This window comes from Ostrea edulis, chromosome 8, assembly GCF_947568905.1.
Source record: "Ostrea edulis chromosome 8, xbOstEdul1.1, whole genome shotgun sequence".
Classification (NCBI taxonomy): Eukaryota; Metazoa; Mollusca; class Bivalvia; order Ostreida; family Ostreidae; genus Ostrea; species Ostrea edulis.
The window spans coordinates 20498296-20518348 of record NC_079171.1 but is presented as its reverse complement, the minus strand read 5'-3'; the positions used below and the strand labels follow the sequence as shown (position 1 = coordinate 20518348).

Sequence of the window (20053 nt, the reverse complement as noted above, 5' to 3'; positions counted from 1 at the left end):
GTTCATATCTATACTCTCATGTATTTTCAAAATAGAAGTTTATTTCTTAAATACATGCTCTTCAAGTGTGACTTTGTGTGCAAGAAGTTAGGTTAGACAAGAGTTTTTCAGCGCTACTTTCTTTATTAAATAAAAGCGTTTGCATTGCTGCAAGGTTAGAGGAAATTCCCCCACTTTAATTAATCAAACAGCACGTGGATAGTCTTGTTGTATTTTATCTCGGAGAGAAGATTAGTAGGCGAAAGCCCTGTATGGTCGACCGCAGGAATGATGTATTTCCCACAAATTTGTTTTGCCGTTGACGGTTAAAATGCAGATTTCATGCATGCAGGAAAAACAAGATTACTCCGACAGATCTTGTTTCTTCGTGCAAAAAAATCCAAAGACAGGCTGAAGAAATTTTCCAATCAAAGCAGTATAAGTCTGTTCATACACAACAACAATTGGCGCATTGATCGCTTCGAGAACCTGTTGAAAAATCCATACCGATTTTTCTATGCCCTAAATCCTATTCACAAGTTAATTACCAGAAAAACATATCTGCCGTATTTCGCGCGTCTTTTCCTGCACTTGTATAACTCGCCTAGGTTGCGTTTTCCTTATGAATTCTTTATTTTAAAGAGTTGCAGCTGCCTAGCTGTTGTTTTCGGTGTATATTCTAACGAATAGATCATATCATTGGTGCTTTATTCGGGGCATTGACCTAAGTTGGATATCTTAAGTTTTATCTCCCATACAGCAAATCAAACTTGTCATGAAATTGATATGATTTCGACGCATCACGCACATTGTAACAATGAGGTTCTATATTTATAAATGAATGTATGCATGTTGTTCAATGCACTATATTTCTAGATAAAACCTCAGTAGTAATCCAATATAAGTATACGAAATACATGTCGAGGTTGTCTATATTATCAGGGATACATCTGCATGATCAGTAATCACTTAATGCATCATTGTTAAATAAAAACAACAAGGGCGAATGTAGAAAATTTTAAAAGTGGCGTTACGATCCAAATGTGTTCCTTTATACTCCGCAAAGGGAGAGCTGAAGACCTTAAAATGGCAAAAATGACAATTTTTTGTTTTAAGAATTATTCAGCCAAAATTGGGGTCGTAACACCCCTCTAGATCTTCCACTAAGCAACCTGCTAAAAGAAGCATTGTTTTATATTACTAGTTTGTTAAACACATCCACTTTCAGAGTCAAAGTGTGCAATTCTAATAAAAATTCCAATGATTCCACTGGAATTGTTCACTCGACTGTAAACTCCATGTTTACCAAATTTGCATACTAGCAGCAAATTATACAATTTTTCTTGGCAAAATCTAAAGAGTAAGAAAGACAATGATAATCTTTATTATCAATTATAGCAAACGAATTCAGCTGTGCAAGTCACGAACGAAAAAAAAAATCCAACATTTGCGCATTCGCATATACCTTATATCAGTACGATATCTCTAAGTGACTCTTTAGGGTAAGATGATTACATATCAGACTTTTTTTATACATTTCCTGAACATTTCCAATACAACTGGGACAAATGTATCGAAAAAAAATTGCGCAGTAATTTGATCCACGCCGCCATCGATTAGATTTTCCCCCCACCATTCACAGCAATTATTTGATTCACAAAAAATTCACAATATCAAAAACGCAATATTAATTATGAATAATGAAAATTGATGGAATCGTGATTGAACTGTTTCCTCCGACCATTAAAACAACCCTCTAGGAAAACTATACAGATAAGTGTGTCGATATCTCCAGCTGTTCGTTACTTTTAGGACTAAGACCGAGGGACTGATGTCATGGCCAAACCATTTAACGTTCCACACCGAATGTGTTTCCTAAAACAGGACACTTCTTTTTATCATCTAATGCATTCTAAACTCAAAAGAATCCTTTGTATTCTTTCCCGTGGGGATCCCAGTAAGAATAGGTCCTCAGTACCCCTCACTTGCGGTAAGAGGTGACTAAATTAGGCGGTCTTTCGGATGTGACCGCAAAAGCTGAGTTTCCGTGTCACAGCAGGTGTGGCACGATAAAAATCCCTCCCTGCTTAAAGGCCGTAAGCGCCGAGCATAGGCCTAAATTTTACATCCCTTCACCGGCAGTGGGGACGTCTCCATATAGGTGAAGTATTCTCGAGAGGGACGTTAAACAATATACAATCACTCAATCAACTTTATTTCTCACTACAACACACGTCCGTTCAGAACACATCTTGGGTAAATATTTTGAAGGAGGTGGGAGGAGGAGGGCTTAGTGAACCTTTATATATGAATTAGATACATATGCCCTCTGAATGAAAAGCGTTGGCACTGGCGGTATCTCGGGCTCATTCTCCACGTGTATTTGCGCGTGCGGTATTTTAAAGCATTACTGTACCTTCAGTACATATATCTGATTTGGAGACAGGGATGTTACAGAAGATTACGTTTATTTAGGAGGGTACCGTATTTGTGAGTCATGAAACACGATTCTTCGTTAGTACTGTCATTGGCAGTAAAATTATTCTATATGGAATATATTTCCTTAAATAGCATTCAAGAATGCAAATGAATCATGCGTTTATTCTTATTCATATATGTTATGAATAATTCCAGAAATGTAAATCGATTTTTTTCCGGAAATGTTTTCAATTGTAAAACTTTGTTTTCTTAACAATTGTATAAATATCTAACATATCTGCGCTGTATCAAGTTCTGAGAGAACATCCATCCTCATATGACAAAATAATTATATTAATTGAAGTTCGTGTAGTAGCGTAAATCCAATGAGTAGATAAACGTTTCAGTTACCAGCTTCTTTATTTTCTGCAAGTAACGTTTGAGAACTATATTGGTTGGTTTGCATTGCTATATACATGATACTCATGTCGACGATAGAAGATAAAATATTCAATAAATAAATCGTGGTTAGTTTAAGGAGGCTAGATAAAGTAATGCTACTTGCCTCCTCATACTTTGATAAAGTTCTCTATGTTCTCCATATATGGGTTGCTTATTTTACAAAACACCAACTCCTGACTCTATCTGCCATTTTGAGAAACCCACTAAAGACTCGAAACACCTAAAACTTTAAAGAAGGGGAAAGTGGGTAAAAATAATCTAAATGAAATAAAAAATTAAGAAAGCCAAAACTTAATATATAATTTCCTTCTCTAGGTGCAACATCACAAGAATAATGTTTTGATTAATTCTAAGGCATTTGAGATTTTAAGTATATCGGGTATTTAGTGCTTCATTAAAATGGCAGATCTTATCAACAGTTGATGATGCCGAGTAGAGGAAAAAATGAGTCGTGTAACGTCTACATGAAGAGCATTATTAAAGTAAGAGGAAGTAAGTAGGGTATATTTCATGTGAAATTTTAATTGGTAAGTCCGAAATCTTCCACACTAGTCTGAATTTCGTTGTTGTCTTAGGCGAGAATATCCACCCGGTCCTGAACCGGTAAATGTCCTAGTAAAAATAAACACGTGAAATCGAGAGAACGATGACGTAAATCTCTGTTATTTTAAGAACCCGTGGCTTGATATTGTTAAAACATTAAAACATTAATCTATTCAAGGAGACCATATCACACCTAACCTCTGATTTTTTAGGCATTTGAAGCGAGTGGGTTGTTTGTTTTTTTAAATCTGGGTCAGAGTTAGACCCCTTTCTATATTTATGGTATCACAGAGTTCGGGCCCAAAACGGGCTTAGCCCCTGTGGCTTGTATAGGTATTATTAAGTCATTGTCATTTCAGTTGAAAACCTCTGAAGGGTGACTCCATCTTGACCATCTGTAAAGGCTGACTCTGTTCTGAGTTTAGCGTCCAGCCATACTTTGGATGAAACGTTGAATTTTATGGATCCACTTTTAAGTCATAAAAACCTACTCACTCAGACATTAATTGCCGTCTTTATATCCGCCAGCATGGAAATCAACAATCAATTATGTCCATGTTTTCTAAAGCTAAGGTCCTTCTCAACTCTTCTTTCAACTCTTACAAAATTGTCGTCTGCGTGTATGCTGTACTCAGTCAATAATTTGTTCATAAAAAATGAAATGCAGGCAAATTTTAGTACGTCATATCTCATATGATATTTCAGCCATTTATTGACCGCCAACGTTCCTTGAATTATGCAATCCGTTCCGATTAGTACTAGGTTGTTTTTTAAAATTTGGCACACTAAAGCAGTAATCATGCGTGACGAAAACCGCCCTCCGGAAAATGAAAACGTTGATTTTTTCGTGAAAGCGTTGGGGTAGTTCTACATGTAACAATGGACGATATCTTATATTTGATAACTAGCTCCCTTGGCACTATAATTGAAATTTTAAAACTATATTATCACAAATAATGAGTGTACGACCAGACATTAGCGATGAGTAGAGACTTCATTGTTACAAACCAAAAGACGCGGGGATTGTTCATCTCCATAGAAAATGTGACATTGTATTGGCTGCACCATGAAGCAGTCATTGAACTCGTGTTCATCATCAAATATTGAAACATATAGAAACTGCATGTTGCATTTCACAGATATAATTACACATTATGTCATTTTCCTGTGGAATGCCATCTGACAGACTAATTTTCTATGGAGTGTTAAATGAGTAATTTTCTGTGGAGTGCTGAGTAATTTTCTGTGGAGTGCTGAGTAATTTTCTGTGGAGTGCCGAGTAATTTTCTATGGAGTGCTGAGTATTTTCTGTGGAGTGCTGAGTTACTTTCTATGGAGTGCTGAGTAATTTTATGTGGACTGTCAGCTTTCTACGGAAAGTTTACTAACCCAAACTCTTTCACGGTTAATTGTTTGGTGCAAGGATTGAGTACTGAACACTTGACGTTAAAACCGTACGGTTCATTGTGGTATGTAGCTTAAAGTTCCACTTCTAAATTGCTGAAGACTGCAGCTGTTTTCGTCGGAGTGACACCACATTGTACTTTATTATGATTATAAAAAGTGCGTACCATTATTAAAGTACTCGGCCATGAAATCTGAAGGGCATTATTTCAATTGAGTGCAATAATGAGAGACCCGTTCTCATCCGTATTACAGATTTTTTTTATTGATGGTGGATTTAGTTTAACCAATTACTATGTATAGCCGTTAATGGAGAATAAACTCGTTGGTTAAACCTGAAATATGATTGGCTTTTTTCATTCTACTATTCATATTCCGATGTGCTCATTACTTAAGTAAGGACTTTTCGGGAGCATAAACCACTAGGTCGAATGTTTTTGCCTGAAAATAAAACCGGCCGCGTAAGTTGGTTGTATAATGTTTAACCTCCCTCTTATTTCATTCACATGGAGACGTCACCATTGCCGGTGAGGGGCTGCAAAATTTAGGCCTATCCTCGGCGCTTACGGCCTTTGAGCAGGGAAGGATCTTTATCGTGCCACACATGCTGTGACACGGGACCTCGGTTCTTGTGGTCTCATCCGAAGGACCGCCCCAAGCAATGGGTACCAGTGGTGGATTTAAGGGGGGGGGCGCAGACGGCGACCCCCCCCCCCCTAATTTTTTTTCAAATTTAAGGTAAATCGTGGTATCTTGTTTAGAAAATTGTACTAAACGATAAATGAAGCAATAATTTCTTCCACTCCCGGAGAAATAAATAACGAAATCTTTTGATTTCTTGAAATACTTTATTGCGAGAACTTAATTTTTTCCAAAAACCCTTAAAATTTGCGTCATTTTTATTAATTTCACCTGATGAAGATATGATAGAAAATAGTACAAATGACTAAATAGGAGACATATTTGAAGCTCTATAAAACCTGTAAAATTCAGGAGCTTCCGGTGGCTTCGCCCACTGGGCCCCTACCAGGGTTTCGCCCTGGACCCACTAGTGGCCTCAAGGCGGCCCCCAGACCCCCTGCCTCATAAAGTGCCTCCCCCCGTAACCACAATTCCTGGATCCGCCCCTGGGTACTGAGGACCTCCCCATAGGATTTGTTGGTTTATAGTGCTATCTATCTATCTTTTTATCTATAATTAACAAAGTAACTTCATAATGCCAAATAAACAAACTAAACACGAATAAAAAGGATATGGCTAGTACCTCTTCCTAACTTACAAATTGAAAATTTTCAGTAATTTCAAAGCCCCAAAATATCCTCAACGTGTCATTTGTAATAGAATTTTACCGAGTGAGCACGTATTAAAATAATTATTTCATTCGAAACTTCTGGGCTATAATTAAACTGGTTACGTACATGTATACAGTCATCATGCCTTAATGGCAGGTGTTTACTTTTATCCAAAAATAGTATTATATACCGGTATTTTAAAACGGAGAGTACCGCGGCGGTACATGATACACTCGTCTGAGAGTATTCCCCAGAGCAAAGGCACAAACCACGACTAATATAATCCACACCGACACCAGGCCTGGAGGTTATAAAACTCGTACCGTACTCGTACTTAAACTCACCCATATTTATTTTGAGTACAACTCAAAATCCTGAGCATGTCCTCTATTTGACCTCTATTTGTCCTCTATTTGAGTGTGAGAATGATTTTACAAAAGTTGTATAACCTTCACTCTTCAATATGAGTAGGATTTAGAGCACGGAGTTTGAGTTTGGGTAGGATTTAGAGCACGGAGTTTGAGTTTGGGTAGGATTTAGAGCACGGAGTTTGAGTTTGAGTAGGATTTAGAGCACGGAGTTTGAGTTTGGGTAGGATTTAGAGCACGAAGTTTGAGTTTGAGTAGGATTTAGAGCACGGAGTTTGAGTTTGGGTACGATTTAGAGCACGGAGTTTGAGTACGATTTAGAGCACAGAGTTTGAGTACGATTTAGAGTACGGAGTTTGAGTTTGAGTTTGAAAACGTGCTCAATAAAGTGTTTAACCTCCAGGCCTGTTCTATCAACATTATTGTATCAATCTAAAGAGGAGGGAAATCTACACTTGGTTTTGTTTTGCTGCATAGGATCAAAGCTATGAGCAAAAGAAGTTTTTCTTATATATATTGGGTCATTGTGGCCTAGTTTAAGGTCACAACACAACTAAAATGCACCAAGCCACAATGTATATATGGGATTAATTTAGGTCTTGTGACATCGAAATCTTAAGATTGTCCGATTTTTACTATATTTGGTCATATCATTCTTAATAGGGTTACTGTGACCTATATTTAGGCGATGTCCCACTTACCCAATGACAATCCATTGTTATCAAACTCAATACTTACATAATCTAACTTTCCGATAACCGTTGTAATAATTATTCATAATACATGTATATCATCATGATATGGGTCGTATATGCATTACATATGTCCGACAGGGGAGTCTTAATCAATGTTTGTCCAGACTGTATCTACTGTGTTATGACTAGCACATGCTCGAACATCCATACGCTGCCCTGCCGGAGAAACGAGATTCTCTGTCAAACAGATCGTTTGCAGTGCTTATTTCCGGAAACAGTTGCAGCGTGTTCGACTCTTAATGCCAACACCTTTATATTTAAGGAGTTTTCATTTGACCTTTAATGTAAAAATAAACTTCCCTTCAGGTAAAATATGTTTTGAAGTAAAGGAAACCCCTAAGTAATGAATTAGTCTTTAAGTAGGTACATAACAGAAAATCATGAGGTTGAAACCATGCATAATGAAATGATTTTTATTAGGGGGCCAGGGGACTGATCACGACCCCTCCTTTCAGAAATTGTTAAAATCTCTTAAAAACTTGTCTGAGCATTAATGTAATGTTGAAAACTTTATTTTGGTACAATATTATTGCATTCCCCGATGAATCATTAACGTCAACAGTATGTGTCATATTATCTTAATACCTCGTATTATTTGTCTTAATATCTCGTATTAAATGTCTTAATATCTCGTATTAAGGTAGGTAAATACTATTAGAAATTTCTGTCAATCAAATTTTTTTTTCATTTAAATAACTTTAACAACTCATAAACTAACTAAAACACCCATATTAGACATACCTTTGCGGGTTTATTTTTATACGATGTGCTACAGAGCACATATACCCCCAAATGCAAAAGCCAAATTTTAACACAAGAATGCATGATCTCATGTTTTATTAAAAATATGCACCAAAGCACATCATATTAAGCTATAATATATAAAAAGCAATAGCTATTCATTTACTGAGAGAATTTTTAAAGATATTCAATTGAAAACATACACAATTGCTGTTTAATCTGCTCACATCCTTCAGAAAAAAATCACAGAATATCGCAGTTTTGAAAAATTCTCAAAATCTAAATTGTTTACATGCCAGTTTTTCTTTAAAAATATGTACCATTATATCTAAGGTTAACAAAAAAACATATTTTACCATAGTTGACCAGAGATATTTCGCAAAATGGTCTCTTCAGTACGTAAACCCCCATTTTTAAATTTAAGTTTTACAATTATTCTTTGCACACTTTGAAAATAGTAAATTGTAACAGCAAATACAGTCTTAAAATCAAGATTAACAGAATATGACAATATATATATATGTAAAACATACTGAAAATTGTGTCCTACCAGACAATTAGAACACAAGAAGGGGGGGGGGCGTCCCCCACCCCTTTCCTTTTTCTCACAATTTTGTGTGTGTGTTATTCTTTTTTTGTTTGGCTATCAATCATATCATACATAAAAATACCTACATGTTATCTCATACTTATAGAAAAAATGAATATAGTGTAACATATGGGTAGATTCTAGCAACTACAGCTCATGTACAAATAATTTTGTTTCTTGAAAGTACTTGTGAAGAAGAGTTCAAATATTCAACAGCTTTGCTGATGATTTTCTGAGGATTTATAATTCTGGGTTTCTTTGAACCAAACACAAACTCACTAAAAACAGTTTGAATTCCACTGTGAGGGTCACGCCTATGTATGATTTTAAACTTGTTCAGGCTTAGATTGCAAGCTATGAGCCTTTTAGAGATCAATGTAGATATTACATTGCTTTGTACCATTGGAACTAGTGCGGACTTGATACTATAATAATTCATGGTAAATATATCTAAGATTCACATTTGAATGCTAAATTTGACTCGTACAGTTTTCGTAAACTACAAACATCGGACAAAGAAGTTATAACTGGAACTTTCTAGTCGGTGTTTAAAATTTAAAACCGGATACGTAAAAGCACGGACTTTCCTTAAATGTCTTTATATTTCGTATCACATGTTTTAATATCTCGCATCACATGTCTTAATATCTCGTGTTACATGTTTTAATATCTCGCATCACATGTCCTAATATCTCGTGTTACATGTTTTAATATCTCGCATCACATGTCTTAATATCTCGTGCTACATGTTTTAATATCTCGCATCACATGTCTTAATATCTCGTGTTACATGTTTTAATATCTCGCATCACATGTCTTAATATCTCGTGTTACATGTTTTAATATCTCGCATCACATGTCTTAATATCTCGTGTTACATGTTTTAATATCTCGCACCACATGTCTTAATATCTCGTATTACATGTTTTAATATCTCGCATCACATGTCTTAATATCTCGTATTACATGTTTTAATATCTCGCATCACATGTCCTAATATCTCGTGTTACATGTTTTAATATCTCGCATCACATGTCTTAATATCTCGTATTACATGTTTTAATATCTCGCATCACATGTCTTAATATCTCGTGTTACATGTTTTAATATCTCGCATCACATGTCTTAATATCTCGCATCACATGTCTTAATATCTCGCATCACATGTCTTAAAATCTCGCATCACATGTCTTAATATCTCGTATCACATGTCTCAATATCTCGTGTTACATGTTTTAATATCTCGCATCACATGTCTTAATATCTCGTATTACATGTTTTAATATCTCGCATCACATGTCTTAATATCTCGTGTTACATGTTTTAATATCTCGCATCACATGTCTTAATATCTCGTATTACATGTTTTAATATCTCGCATCACATGTCTTAATATCTCGTTTTACATGTTTTAATATCTCGCATCACATGTCTTAATATCTCGTTTTACATGTTTTAATATCTCGCATCACATGTCTTAATATCTCGTGTTACATGTCTTAAAATCTCGCATCACATGTCTTAATATCTCATATAACATGTCTTTATATCTCATTTTACTTGTCTCAATATCTCGTATTAAATGTCGTAACTCATAGCATTGATTTGTTTTCGATCTCAGTATTATCATAGTTTTTACTAAGACACTAAGTTACTTTATAATAATCTGAACGATAAAAGAAAATTATCAGAGCATTTAGATTTGTTCAACCATTAATTCAAGATGTTCTAGCAACCTTGAACGTAGAAATTCTTACATTTACATTAATTAAAGATTCTTAACATTTTCAGTAATCAAGGGTTGGAGCTTCTTTGCACTTTTACCCTAACTGTAAAAATTAACCCCCTATGGTCGTATATACTTAAGGATTGTAACAGCGTTCTCGCCTTTATTTGTGATGTCTTAAATGATGAAAACTGCACACGGAAGGGAATGTGTTGGGAATAGATATCAATCTTTTTTTAATATATATTTTCCAGAATTCCTAAGTATCACAAATTGACCAATGGTTTTATTTTGGTACTCGGCAAATTTTGCCTCAAGCGTCTCGGAGAAATCTGCCGAATCCCAGAAGACAGACGGCTCCCATCATTCCGATATTTCTCAAGAAATCCAGAGTTGTCGTCGAATCTGTCATTTACAGACCTCAAAACTCCATATAACTCAGTTACAAATTACTCTTATATCACAAAAGAAAAATACACTTTTGAAGAAAATAATTCCCAACAAAAAATATTTCTATAGAGTTCATGGGATATTCTGATATCGGAATTTTACAAATTCCTAGAAAAAGTTAACTCCAAGGGGAAAATAGATTTCCTAAACCAGAAGTAAACCTCTTAAGTTAAAAGGATTTTTTTTCCTGACATTTTAGCTTTCCAGAGTGAAACTTATCTACCACGGGATGCAACATTCCTTATCGCAAAACAAACATTCCTACAGAAATTTCAAATTCCAATAAGATTTTGTTAAAATTCTATAAGAAATTCAATTCTTATTTTAAAAAAAAAAAATCTTTTAGAATAATTTTCAAAGTTCTCAGTCGAGAGTCGCCTATGACAAAAGTGATACAGCAGAAATTGTTTTATTTTAATGAACCTTTCATTATCTTCAGAAATAAATGGTTGGTGCCGATTTCTCACTGGGACTTGATAAACTTATCCCGGAGCATATTAGTGGCCTATATCTATAAAAGATGAGGGGGGGGGGGGGGGGGGGTCCTGGTGACTGATTTGTCACAGACAACATCCGCTCTTTTTAAACAAAAACTCCGATTTATTGCGCATTTTATCTGCACATATTGCAGGTGTTAAACATGTATATCACCGATTTTTTTCTACATTACCCTAATTGCCTTTTGTTCTTACATCAAAGACTTCGTTTCGTATTAACTTGCCCACCTCACTTACCAGCAACTTGAAAATGTTTATATAGAAAGTCACTTTCCAAATGAAAACTCACAGATTCAATACTTATCATGTTAGGTTGCCTTGCATTTTATATTCTGTTTCTAAACGTCAGATGAAAATAGGCACCATCTTTGATTCCTCGTTATGTACTGAATAATTTACCATGATTATCCTTTCACAAAAGAGTTCCACACGTATTCATGTTATAATATTTATATTTCCTATATTTTTGCCTTTGTATCTTTAACCTTTGTAATAATAACCATCCCCTCGTGAACGTAACGCAGTCACGAACAATGCGCGTATGAATCTTGATAAATATAGTACATTTTAATTGGGAATTCCGATAGAAATGAAAGAAGAATGTAAATATAAGAAATAAACTTAATCATAGAAATTGTATAAGGGTGTGAACTGCAACGCTACTTTTCCTGAAGCGATAACGCGCTTGAAGTACACGCAGGCCTGTTTGAAGCGTTGCAGTTCATGCCCTCACGTATTTACATAAATGAAATTTATTTCTTAGAATTGTCCGTTCCTGAGTCCGTTTGTCCAGGCTTGTTTACAAGATTTTGTCCGAGTTTTATCAAACGCACAGGAATACTTTGTACAGTGTATTAAGATTTTGACCCCTATTAGTTTTAAAGGTTACATATGAAATGTCAATTCAAGGTCATATGGATTTAAATTTTGAAATGTATTTGTAAAATGCATATTATGGTTTCTCTTGCTTCTAAAGGTAAGATATGAAAAAGTGATTCGAAGGTAATTGGAAAAAAATTTGGACTATTTTGAGCACAACAATTAATCTTGATTTTCCATCCATTTTGTTAGACTTGCAGGAATTGTAGCTTGATTATACATCGATTCCTACATGTTTTCAGAGTTAGAGAGATATTTCGAAATTATTTGTGTACAAGATCAAAATTGTATTTCTTACTCAGGCTACATCAGGAATGAATCTTGGTCCCTGTTGATGTCTTACAACTCGGTTCATTCTGAAGTTTAACTATAAAGGTCGAGATATCATAGGAACGGGCTCTCGAATTCAATAGCACTTCTATAATTGCTAGATTGTGTTATGTCGCAGGGGGATCTACGTTGCTTTGCGCAGCTCTTGCTATTCTCAAAGAAAGAAAGCAACAATTGTATAACTATTGACCAGTCCAGCCTAAGTTAATGTCCCAATTATTGACCGTTTGACATTAACTGATACAATGCACTTCAAGCAAATTTTAATCTATTTTCACACAGACTATGTTTGCATGTTTTCTGCATTATCACAATGTAGACTACTCGGTCCTTGATTAACGCGTGGTGTGTTAAACAATAAATATAACGTCATCAGAAAGACTACTGCGATCAAACGGTCCAAAAAAATAAAATATGTTGTCCTCGACGCAATTCAAAATATGTATATTAGTAATATTTGAATTACACATCCATTTATAACTTTTTGATTGTAGTTAATCTCCACAATGTTATAGTTTTGTTTTCCTTAATTTAAAAAATAAGCTGCTACGGTGAAATTCAAGTTCATTCTTGTAATGTGTTAGGCATCTCGTGCATTGATCTGTCAAGATACATTTAGCATATTAAAGTTTGGTGTTAGTGCAAAAAAGACGTTTCATTCAAATTCACTTTTCACCTGACGATTTGTTTCCATTTTATGCACGTACCTTTTCCTTTGGTTGTTTTTCCGGATCCACCTTTTCCGGATCTACCTTTTCCGGTTCCAACTTTTCCGGTTCTAACTGTTCGTCCATTCGAATCTGTACCGGTTCCGACTCACTGAAGTGAGTAACTCGCTTTCGGTTTGGACCCATTGTCAGACTAGATTATCTTCCTTCTTTGATCAGTTGTTTTTAATTGCCATCATTAAATTACAAACTTTTCCCGATATTCTTGTTTTACATCTAAATGATGTACAATCTGTTCAATACATCATTGTTGTTACGCTGTCTGCCATTTATCGGATATTTTCAAAACCATTGAATACAAGCACCAATATCATAGCAACTTTTTTCCATCAAAGATGTTAAAATTAACAACAAACCAATAAATAACTCCACAGTTTCGGAATAATTCGCGCGTGTATTGTCCAGAATACAACGAATCTCTCCATCTATCGAGGAAGAGTGACGAGTGGTCCAGCGAGTAAGAACACCACTGGTAAATAGAAATCCATCGGTTGATCTCCAATAATTACATAATGATGATTACTAATGGAATGAGAGGGGTTAGAGGGGGTCAATCCCGCTCCGAGTCCGGGAAAAAGCCGATCAAACGACTGTTAGGCTAATCCCTTCCGTGGCGTAATGCGAGAGAAGCGCAAACGACTCGCTTGAATATGGACCTTACTTGTGTTCACGCGTTATGATATAGCCAATGCAACATGTGTTGTTATGCTGTAGATTATTTCAGCAACCAGAAAGTCAAATGTTCTCACTGCCACCAGAAAGTCAAATGTTCTCACTGCCTTATAGTTTAACATCCGGTAGTTTTCTGGTACTCAAAAGTACACCGTTTCCCTCTGAATGCCATGTGACTTTTTTTTACTTTTTTTTTCCTTTGTACCGTCGAATGACATTTCATATCATTATTAAGGAAGTTTTTTCACTATCTTCAACGGAATTCGGTTATATTTAATGAAGACCCCGATATTAATCATTATTATAGAACATTTACTGTTCGAAATAAAAAAAATAGAATCCTCCAATGAAACGACAGGAAATGTTATCACGTGACTTTCCTTGCAATCAGACGTTGATTTCCGGAAATTTTCGTCAATTGCTGTTAAAAACCACATGACATTTTCTTCTTAAAAGCAGACATATTGACGCAAATTGGAGGCTGCTTCCTGCTTAATATAATGACACGATTCTTAGCCCTGCTTTTCCTTGTTAAAAACCCACTGTCTAACGTCCCAACTTCATTGTAATTGGTCTTTTCCAATGCAGTACCGAAGAAACTGTGTTCCGCTCATGTAATATTCATCTATTCCATTTCCTGCCCAGACCAAGCGACAATCGAATATACTCTGTTTCGGAAAAATATTTCGTGATCAAAATTTTAGATCATGTTGTGTTTCACAGGTGCTAATCTCCTGTGTTTAGCTCTTCATTAGGGCGCCATCAAAGATTCCAACCGCATTTTTGTTCTCATATGGTTAACAAAATCGCATAAAGGAACTTGAATATTAAGACTGGTATAGAACTCGACCGCCCCTAAGTAAATAGTTTATTTCATAGGTAATCCTTAAAGGTGGAGTATAGATTGATCTTCTTTTCTTAATTGAAAATATTTCCTATTTCAATCTGTCGATAACTATTTGAATAGTTTGCATCCCGTAGAACCTTCGGTTCTTTTTCTGCTTTGTACATTTTAAATCATACAAAGTTTTACAAGATGTGACATTCCTCTGTCGATATTTTATATGCTGTGAAAGCGGCTCGGGAAATCGTATATTAATTAATTAGGATTTCAAGACACCTAGTCTACATGTGGAGTAATTCTATAAAAGGAAGCCCCTCTTTCAAAATCCAAATTTCAGGGAGACCAATTTTCATCAACAATCTGATTAAGGGACCCGAATAGATAGGGGCTTTATGCCTACGAATCCTTACAAAGCTTTGACACAATGAGGGGGGAAAGTCTTCATTTAGATTTGACGCAATCCATCAAAGTCGTATGCTCGTATCAGTAATTGTTTTGTGCACAACACTGTGATTTCGTATGCATGAAAACGCTTCTGAGACCATGAGATAGAGAACGTCTAATACATTTTCCTTTTTGGTGAAGAAATTGGACTTTGGTACAAATTATCTAAACCCAAGTCCATCTTGATTAAGTTCTTCAGTGGTCAGATGAAATCTCATAAACAGAAAAACTGATGCGGAGAGACTCATAAAAACTAATTATAAGACATCGGTAGAGGTACGATCGTGGTAAAATATAAATCTTTTATGATATGCACGATATGTTGATGAAGGTGTCACACGCCCCCTTGTCTACTACTGCTCAAGACCAAAAAAAAAAAAATCCTTTCTCCAGATATAATTTTATAACATTTCGTTGTACAAGTACATGTTCTCGTAGCATCAGCATCTCTCGCGTTCTTTAATGGCATTTACAGTACGTTCTGTCCTATAAACGTAATGTCGATCACATTGGTCTCAAAAGCAGTCCCTCACAATCAGTGTGAACTACTACGCGGTAAATGTAATATGGTGTTAGAGATAATCTTATTCCACGACTTTCCTGTAAACACATATAGGGCCACACAGTCGTAAAATAAGAGACACGCCCATATAGGTTTACTACAAATTTGAAAAGTGCACTAATATTGCTTGTGATATTATTGGAAAGTTCTATTTTCACACTATTCCCCGACCACATAAAATTTACAGTATTCACGGACCACATAAAACTCTGTGGACTAAGGTATACTATTGAATGGAAAGTTAATTTGTAATTTTAATTAATAAAATATCAATTCTCTAATCTTTTGGCCGTGGTGATTCTGAATTTGATCTTAAGACAAAATGTGTGAGTGCACCCGGCGAGAGTACAAAAGAAATGAACCTTTCTATTACATGTTTATGCACCGTTCATCGGAATTGGTCGTTACACAATATATCAATGCACTCTCAAGCATGCGTATACAATGAAAATTAGTGTAAGCTTTAGATAAAATTATTAAATTTCAAGGTTATCAAATGGTGCCCCTGTGGGAACGCCATTAATATCAAAAGCTACCTCAATGAAAGGTTCAAAAGTTGTAAGCGAGGTTGCAGTTTTCGATAAGTGTTACGAAGGTCTATGTCAAGGTCAATACAAGGTTGTCAAATGTGTATCAGACTTACACCCACTAACCGCCAAAAATCCTTTTGCTTTTAGTTCAAAATTTGCATGCATTTTAACTATTTTATAACAGGATCAAAGGTCAATGTCAAAATCGGGGGCCATCAAATATAGCCGTGTTGGAAATGTATGTACCTTGTCATAAGAAGCACTCTCATTTGATATAAAAGTCATCTAAATAATTATAAGGTTAAACGAAAATTATGAAATCAGACGATCGGGCGGCCAGGCAAAAGAAAAAAATCGTATTCAATACAAAATTTTGTTGTATGTTTACAAGTGTCTTCACAACCTGGCTCAGAACTGATAACACCATACACACCAGCGAGATCCGCGCTAAGATCGGAATCAGCCTGTCTGGTTACAGCCCCTGTAACCAAGACACTGGTTACAGCCCCTGTAACCAAGACACTGGTTACAGTCCCTGTAACCAAGACAAAGACATGGAAAGAGGAGGTTTGACATGGCGATAGCGACACTCTAAAACGGTCTGCCATGTGGACTTGGAAATGTAAAGAAATTTAAAGACCCGCCTATTTCGTCTTGCTTTTAATGTGTGGTCTGTGATTCTGTTTATGTGTATTTATTACTTGTGTACTTTTTCCCTAGAACATTTATGCCAATAGTGTTTTAACTTTTCACTTAACATTTTAAAGTACTTTTTAGATACTTAGCATTGTGTTCTACAAAAAGAAACAACTCGAACTATCGATCTTAATAATAATGTTTTATTTTAATAATTTTGTAGATGTAAGATTTTATGTCATACTGTCATTTAATTTCATTTAATTCTTTGTTTGGTTTTTTTTTATTGTTGCATTCCTCACCGCTACATGTAACCTTGTAAAGCGCCCTAAAGTAATTTGTTTTATATAAGGCGCTGTATAAATTTTATTTATTATTATTATTATTTATTATTATTATTATTTATTATTATTATTATATGCCCCGAATACTGTATTCCAGGGCATACATGTCTACCAATTCATCATGAGAAGTAATCATTTCATACAAAGTCAGGGGTGAATATTAGATAACTCTTGATAATTGATTTTTTTTTAAAAAAAAACAATAAAAACAAAAGTTAACATTGCAAATATTCTAGTGGAATTTGAAATTGATCAACGGATAGACATTTGGCATTAAAGAATGAATTTTCTGTATCACATTCTAGTAAGCACTCAGAACAAAAAGCGCATATTGTTTTCCTTTTTATCGTTTCAAATCGAAACACTTTGCGCCATCGTTAGACTACATTTACGTATACACCAAAATGCACCCAGTCTAGAAGCACTTATCCCTAGTTGTTCCTTTTGTATCTGCAATATCTGATGACATTCCTAGAAATTATCACTTTATCCACAAATTAAACCGTTAGTAATGAATGAGAAGCTTTTAGAGCCAGCTTATGTTTCTACTCATTGCGAGAATCATTAATGCTCCGAGCCTCCTTAACTGCATTTTACAAGTTTAAAAGTGCAGTGTTGTTTGTGTAGATCTCTTGAAAATACTTCTGTCGCCAAGAAAAAAAAATATATGTTTTAAAAATTATTCTATTTTATTCAATTTTAATTTTAAAAGATATCAGAATTTATACACATGGTGAAAATATTAATCAAATTATTTTTCTTTTATTTATCCTCAGTTAACTTCATTGACAAAGAGATAATGCTAGAACAATTCATAAGAGACAAATTCTTAATAATGTTTTAAAACTTTCCTTACACTCAGGAGTAAAGTTAAAACACGCGGTGGCCTTTCATCTCAGCTCTAGTAAGTAGCTGAAGTTAAACTTAACCTACATGTGTGTTTTGAAAAAAAGGAAATAAATTGATATTTATATCTTTTCTCAGATGACCACAAAATCAAACTTTTTAAAATGGTAAATCTCATATTGATACGCTGTTTTCGAGATACGTCCGAGTTATTTCCATTTGGAGAACTCTCGTACATCGTAAGGCGCAAAACAACTTCTTTACATGCGGGAGTGGGGCAAATATTCATCGCGGCATAAGTGAATGTGCTCAGTAAGTTTCTCATATGTAGTTGCATCACCCGAATTCGACCGATACACAAACTAAGTAAATGATAAGTATTCATTGGGTAATTAAATTTACGGAATTCTTATAATATAATGTTATATCGTATTTTACATATGTATCTAGGATATTACCTGCATATATGACATTGTTTTAATTCCGCTTTAGTCAAACTTTTTTTCGATAGCATTTTGTATTTCCTATTTTTTATATATTTAAAAAGAAGCCGCTTTAAATACATTTTATCATCTTCCTCACTGACTGTAGGTCCACTCTGTCTCATTTCAGCATTCAAAGTTTCACTAAATGCACCTCCTACACAGAAGAACTCTCATCTCGAAAACTGGCGTATCATATAAAGTCTTTAAAACCATCTGCTAGAAACCACTGTGTAATACTCTTTCTAGTATGACCTTGAAGTAGACATGGTATCTGTATTAAAAATAGAGGTAATTAATTGTTTCTCCTAAACCTCAAGAAAAGAGTGAAAAGCAGATGTCCAATGTCTTTGATAAAATGATATTTATTTTTCACACAGCAAGAAACAAAATATACTAAATAGCTTTGATTTGTCAAAATTTTCTCGAGAAGAATTTTGAAGTTTGCGTACAAAAAAGACAATTTCTATTATTTATTGAATTATAGGAACGTTTTTGGTATTTGCTAAAAATAAGATTGAAGTGTCATTTTTATTACATTGCAATTTTCTTGTCTTCGTTTTCTCTTGACTCTCTTTATAAGGTTGAAAATCTTGTAAAATAATAAGTCGTACGTAAAGTAGACCACCAGCAAAATATCTCCTTTGCGTTGAAAAGAATTTCAACCAATGAAATGAATTAGAATTGTCACATCATGCATGCATTTTCTACCATTAACAAAGGAGAGGAAGTGCATTGTCCGAAGACGGTAAAATACTTTAACTATATATACCATCTTCCTTGCAAGACAGTAATAATGATGACAATTAAATATATAATATAAATATATAACCCCTGAGGGTCTCTACAGCCCAGTAGCTAAGTACTTCGTTACTAGCTTGAAAATACGGATGTATATTTAATTGCTGTTATAAAATTTAGAAATTCATTTCAAAATTAAGGATTATCTCCCTCACGCATACGTCTTATCCTTAGACGAATTTGACTCCACTTTTTTGGCACAATGCTTTTCCTTATAATAGCTCTAAAACTTCATTGTTGTTTCGGATTTCAAACATTTCGGTTGAGCATCACTGAAGAGACATTATTTGTCGAAATGCGCATCTAGTGCATCAAATTTGGTACCGTATAAGTTTTACATTATGACCCCTGGGTCGAGGCCTTTGCTGGTGGACTTGTTAGTCCCCGAGGGTCTCTACAGCCCAGTAGCTAAGTACTTCGTTACTAGCTTCAAAATACGGATGTATATTTAATTGCTGTTATATAAATTTAGAAATTCATTTCAAAATTAAGGATTATCTCCCTCACGCATAGCTCTTATCCTTAGACGAATTTGACACCACTTTTTTGGCACAGTTTTTCCCTATAATAGCTCTAAAACTTCATTGTTATTTCGGATTTCAAACATTTCGGTTGAGCATCACTGAAGAGACATTATCTGTCGAAATGCGCATCTAGTGCATCAAAATTGATACCGTATAAGTTTTACATATAATACATGTCATCGCTTAAACAATACCTTCCAGCGGTTT

The 20053-nt window shown here is 34.9% G+C and overlaps 1 protein-coding gene across 3 annotated transcripts in view; it reads right to left on the bottom strand.

The window, feature by feature from the left end:
- Positions 1-20053, bottom strand: part of LOC125661614 (potassium voltage-gated channel subfamily H member 7-like) — a 98091-nt gene that overhangs the window by 33614 nt on the left and 44424 nt on the right. The window contains exon 1 of one of the 3 annotated variants that reach the window (XM_056147119.1): positions 13141-14566. The exons of the other annotated variants lie outside the window; for them this stretch is intronic. Within the exon in view, the coding sequence (XP_056003094.1) occupies positions 13141-13287 (147 nt within the window). The 5' untranslated portion in view covers positions 13288-14566. Of the gene's footprint in view, positions 1-13140; positions 14567-20053 lie in introns of those variants that run through there. 3 annotated transcript variants of the gene reach the window in all.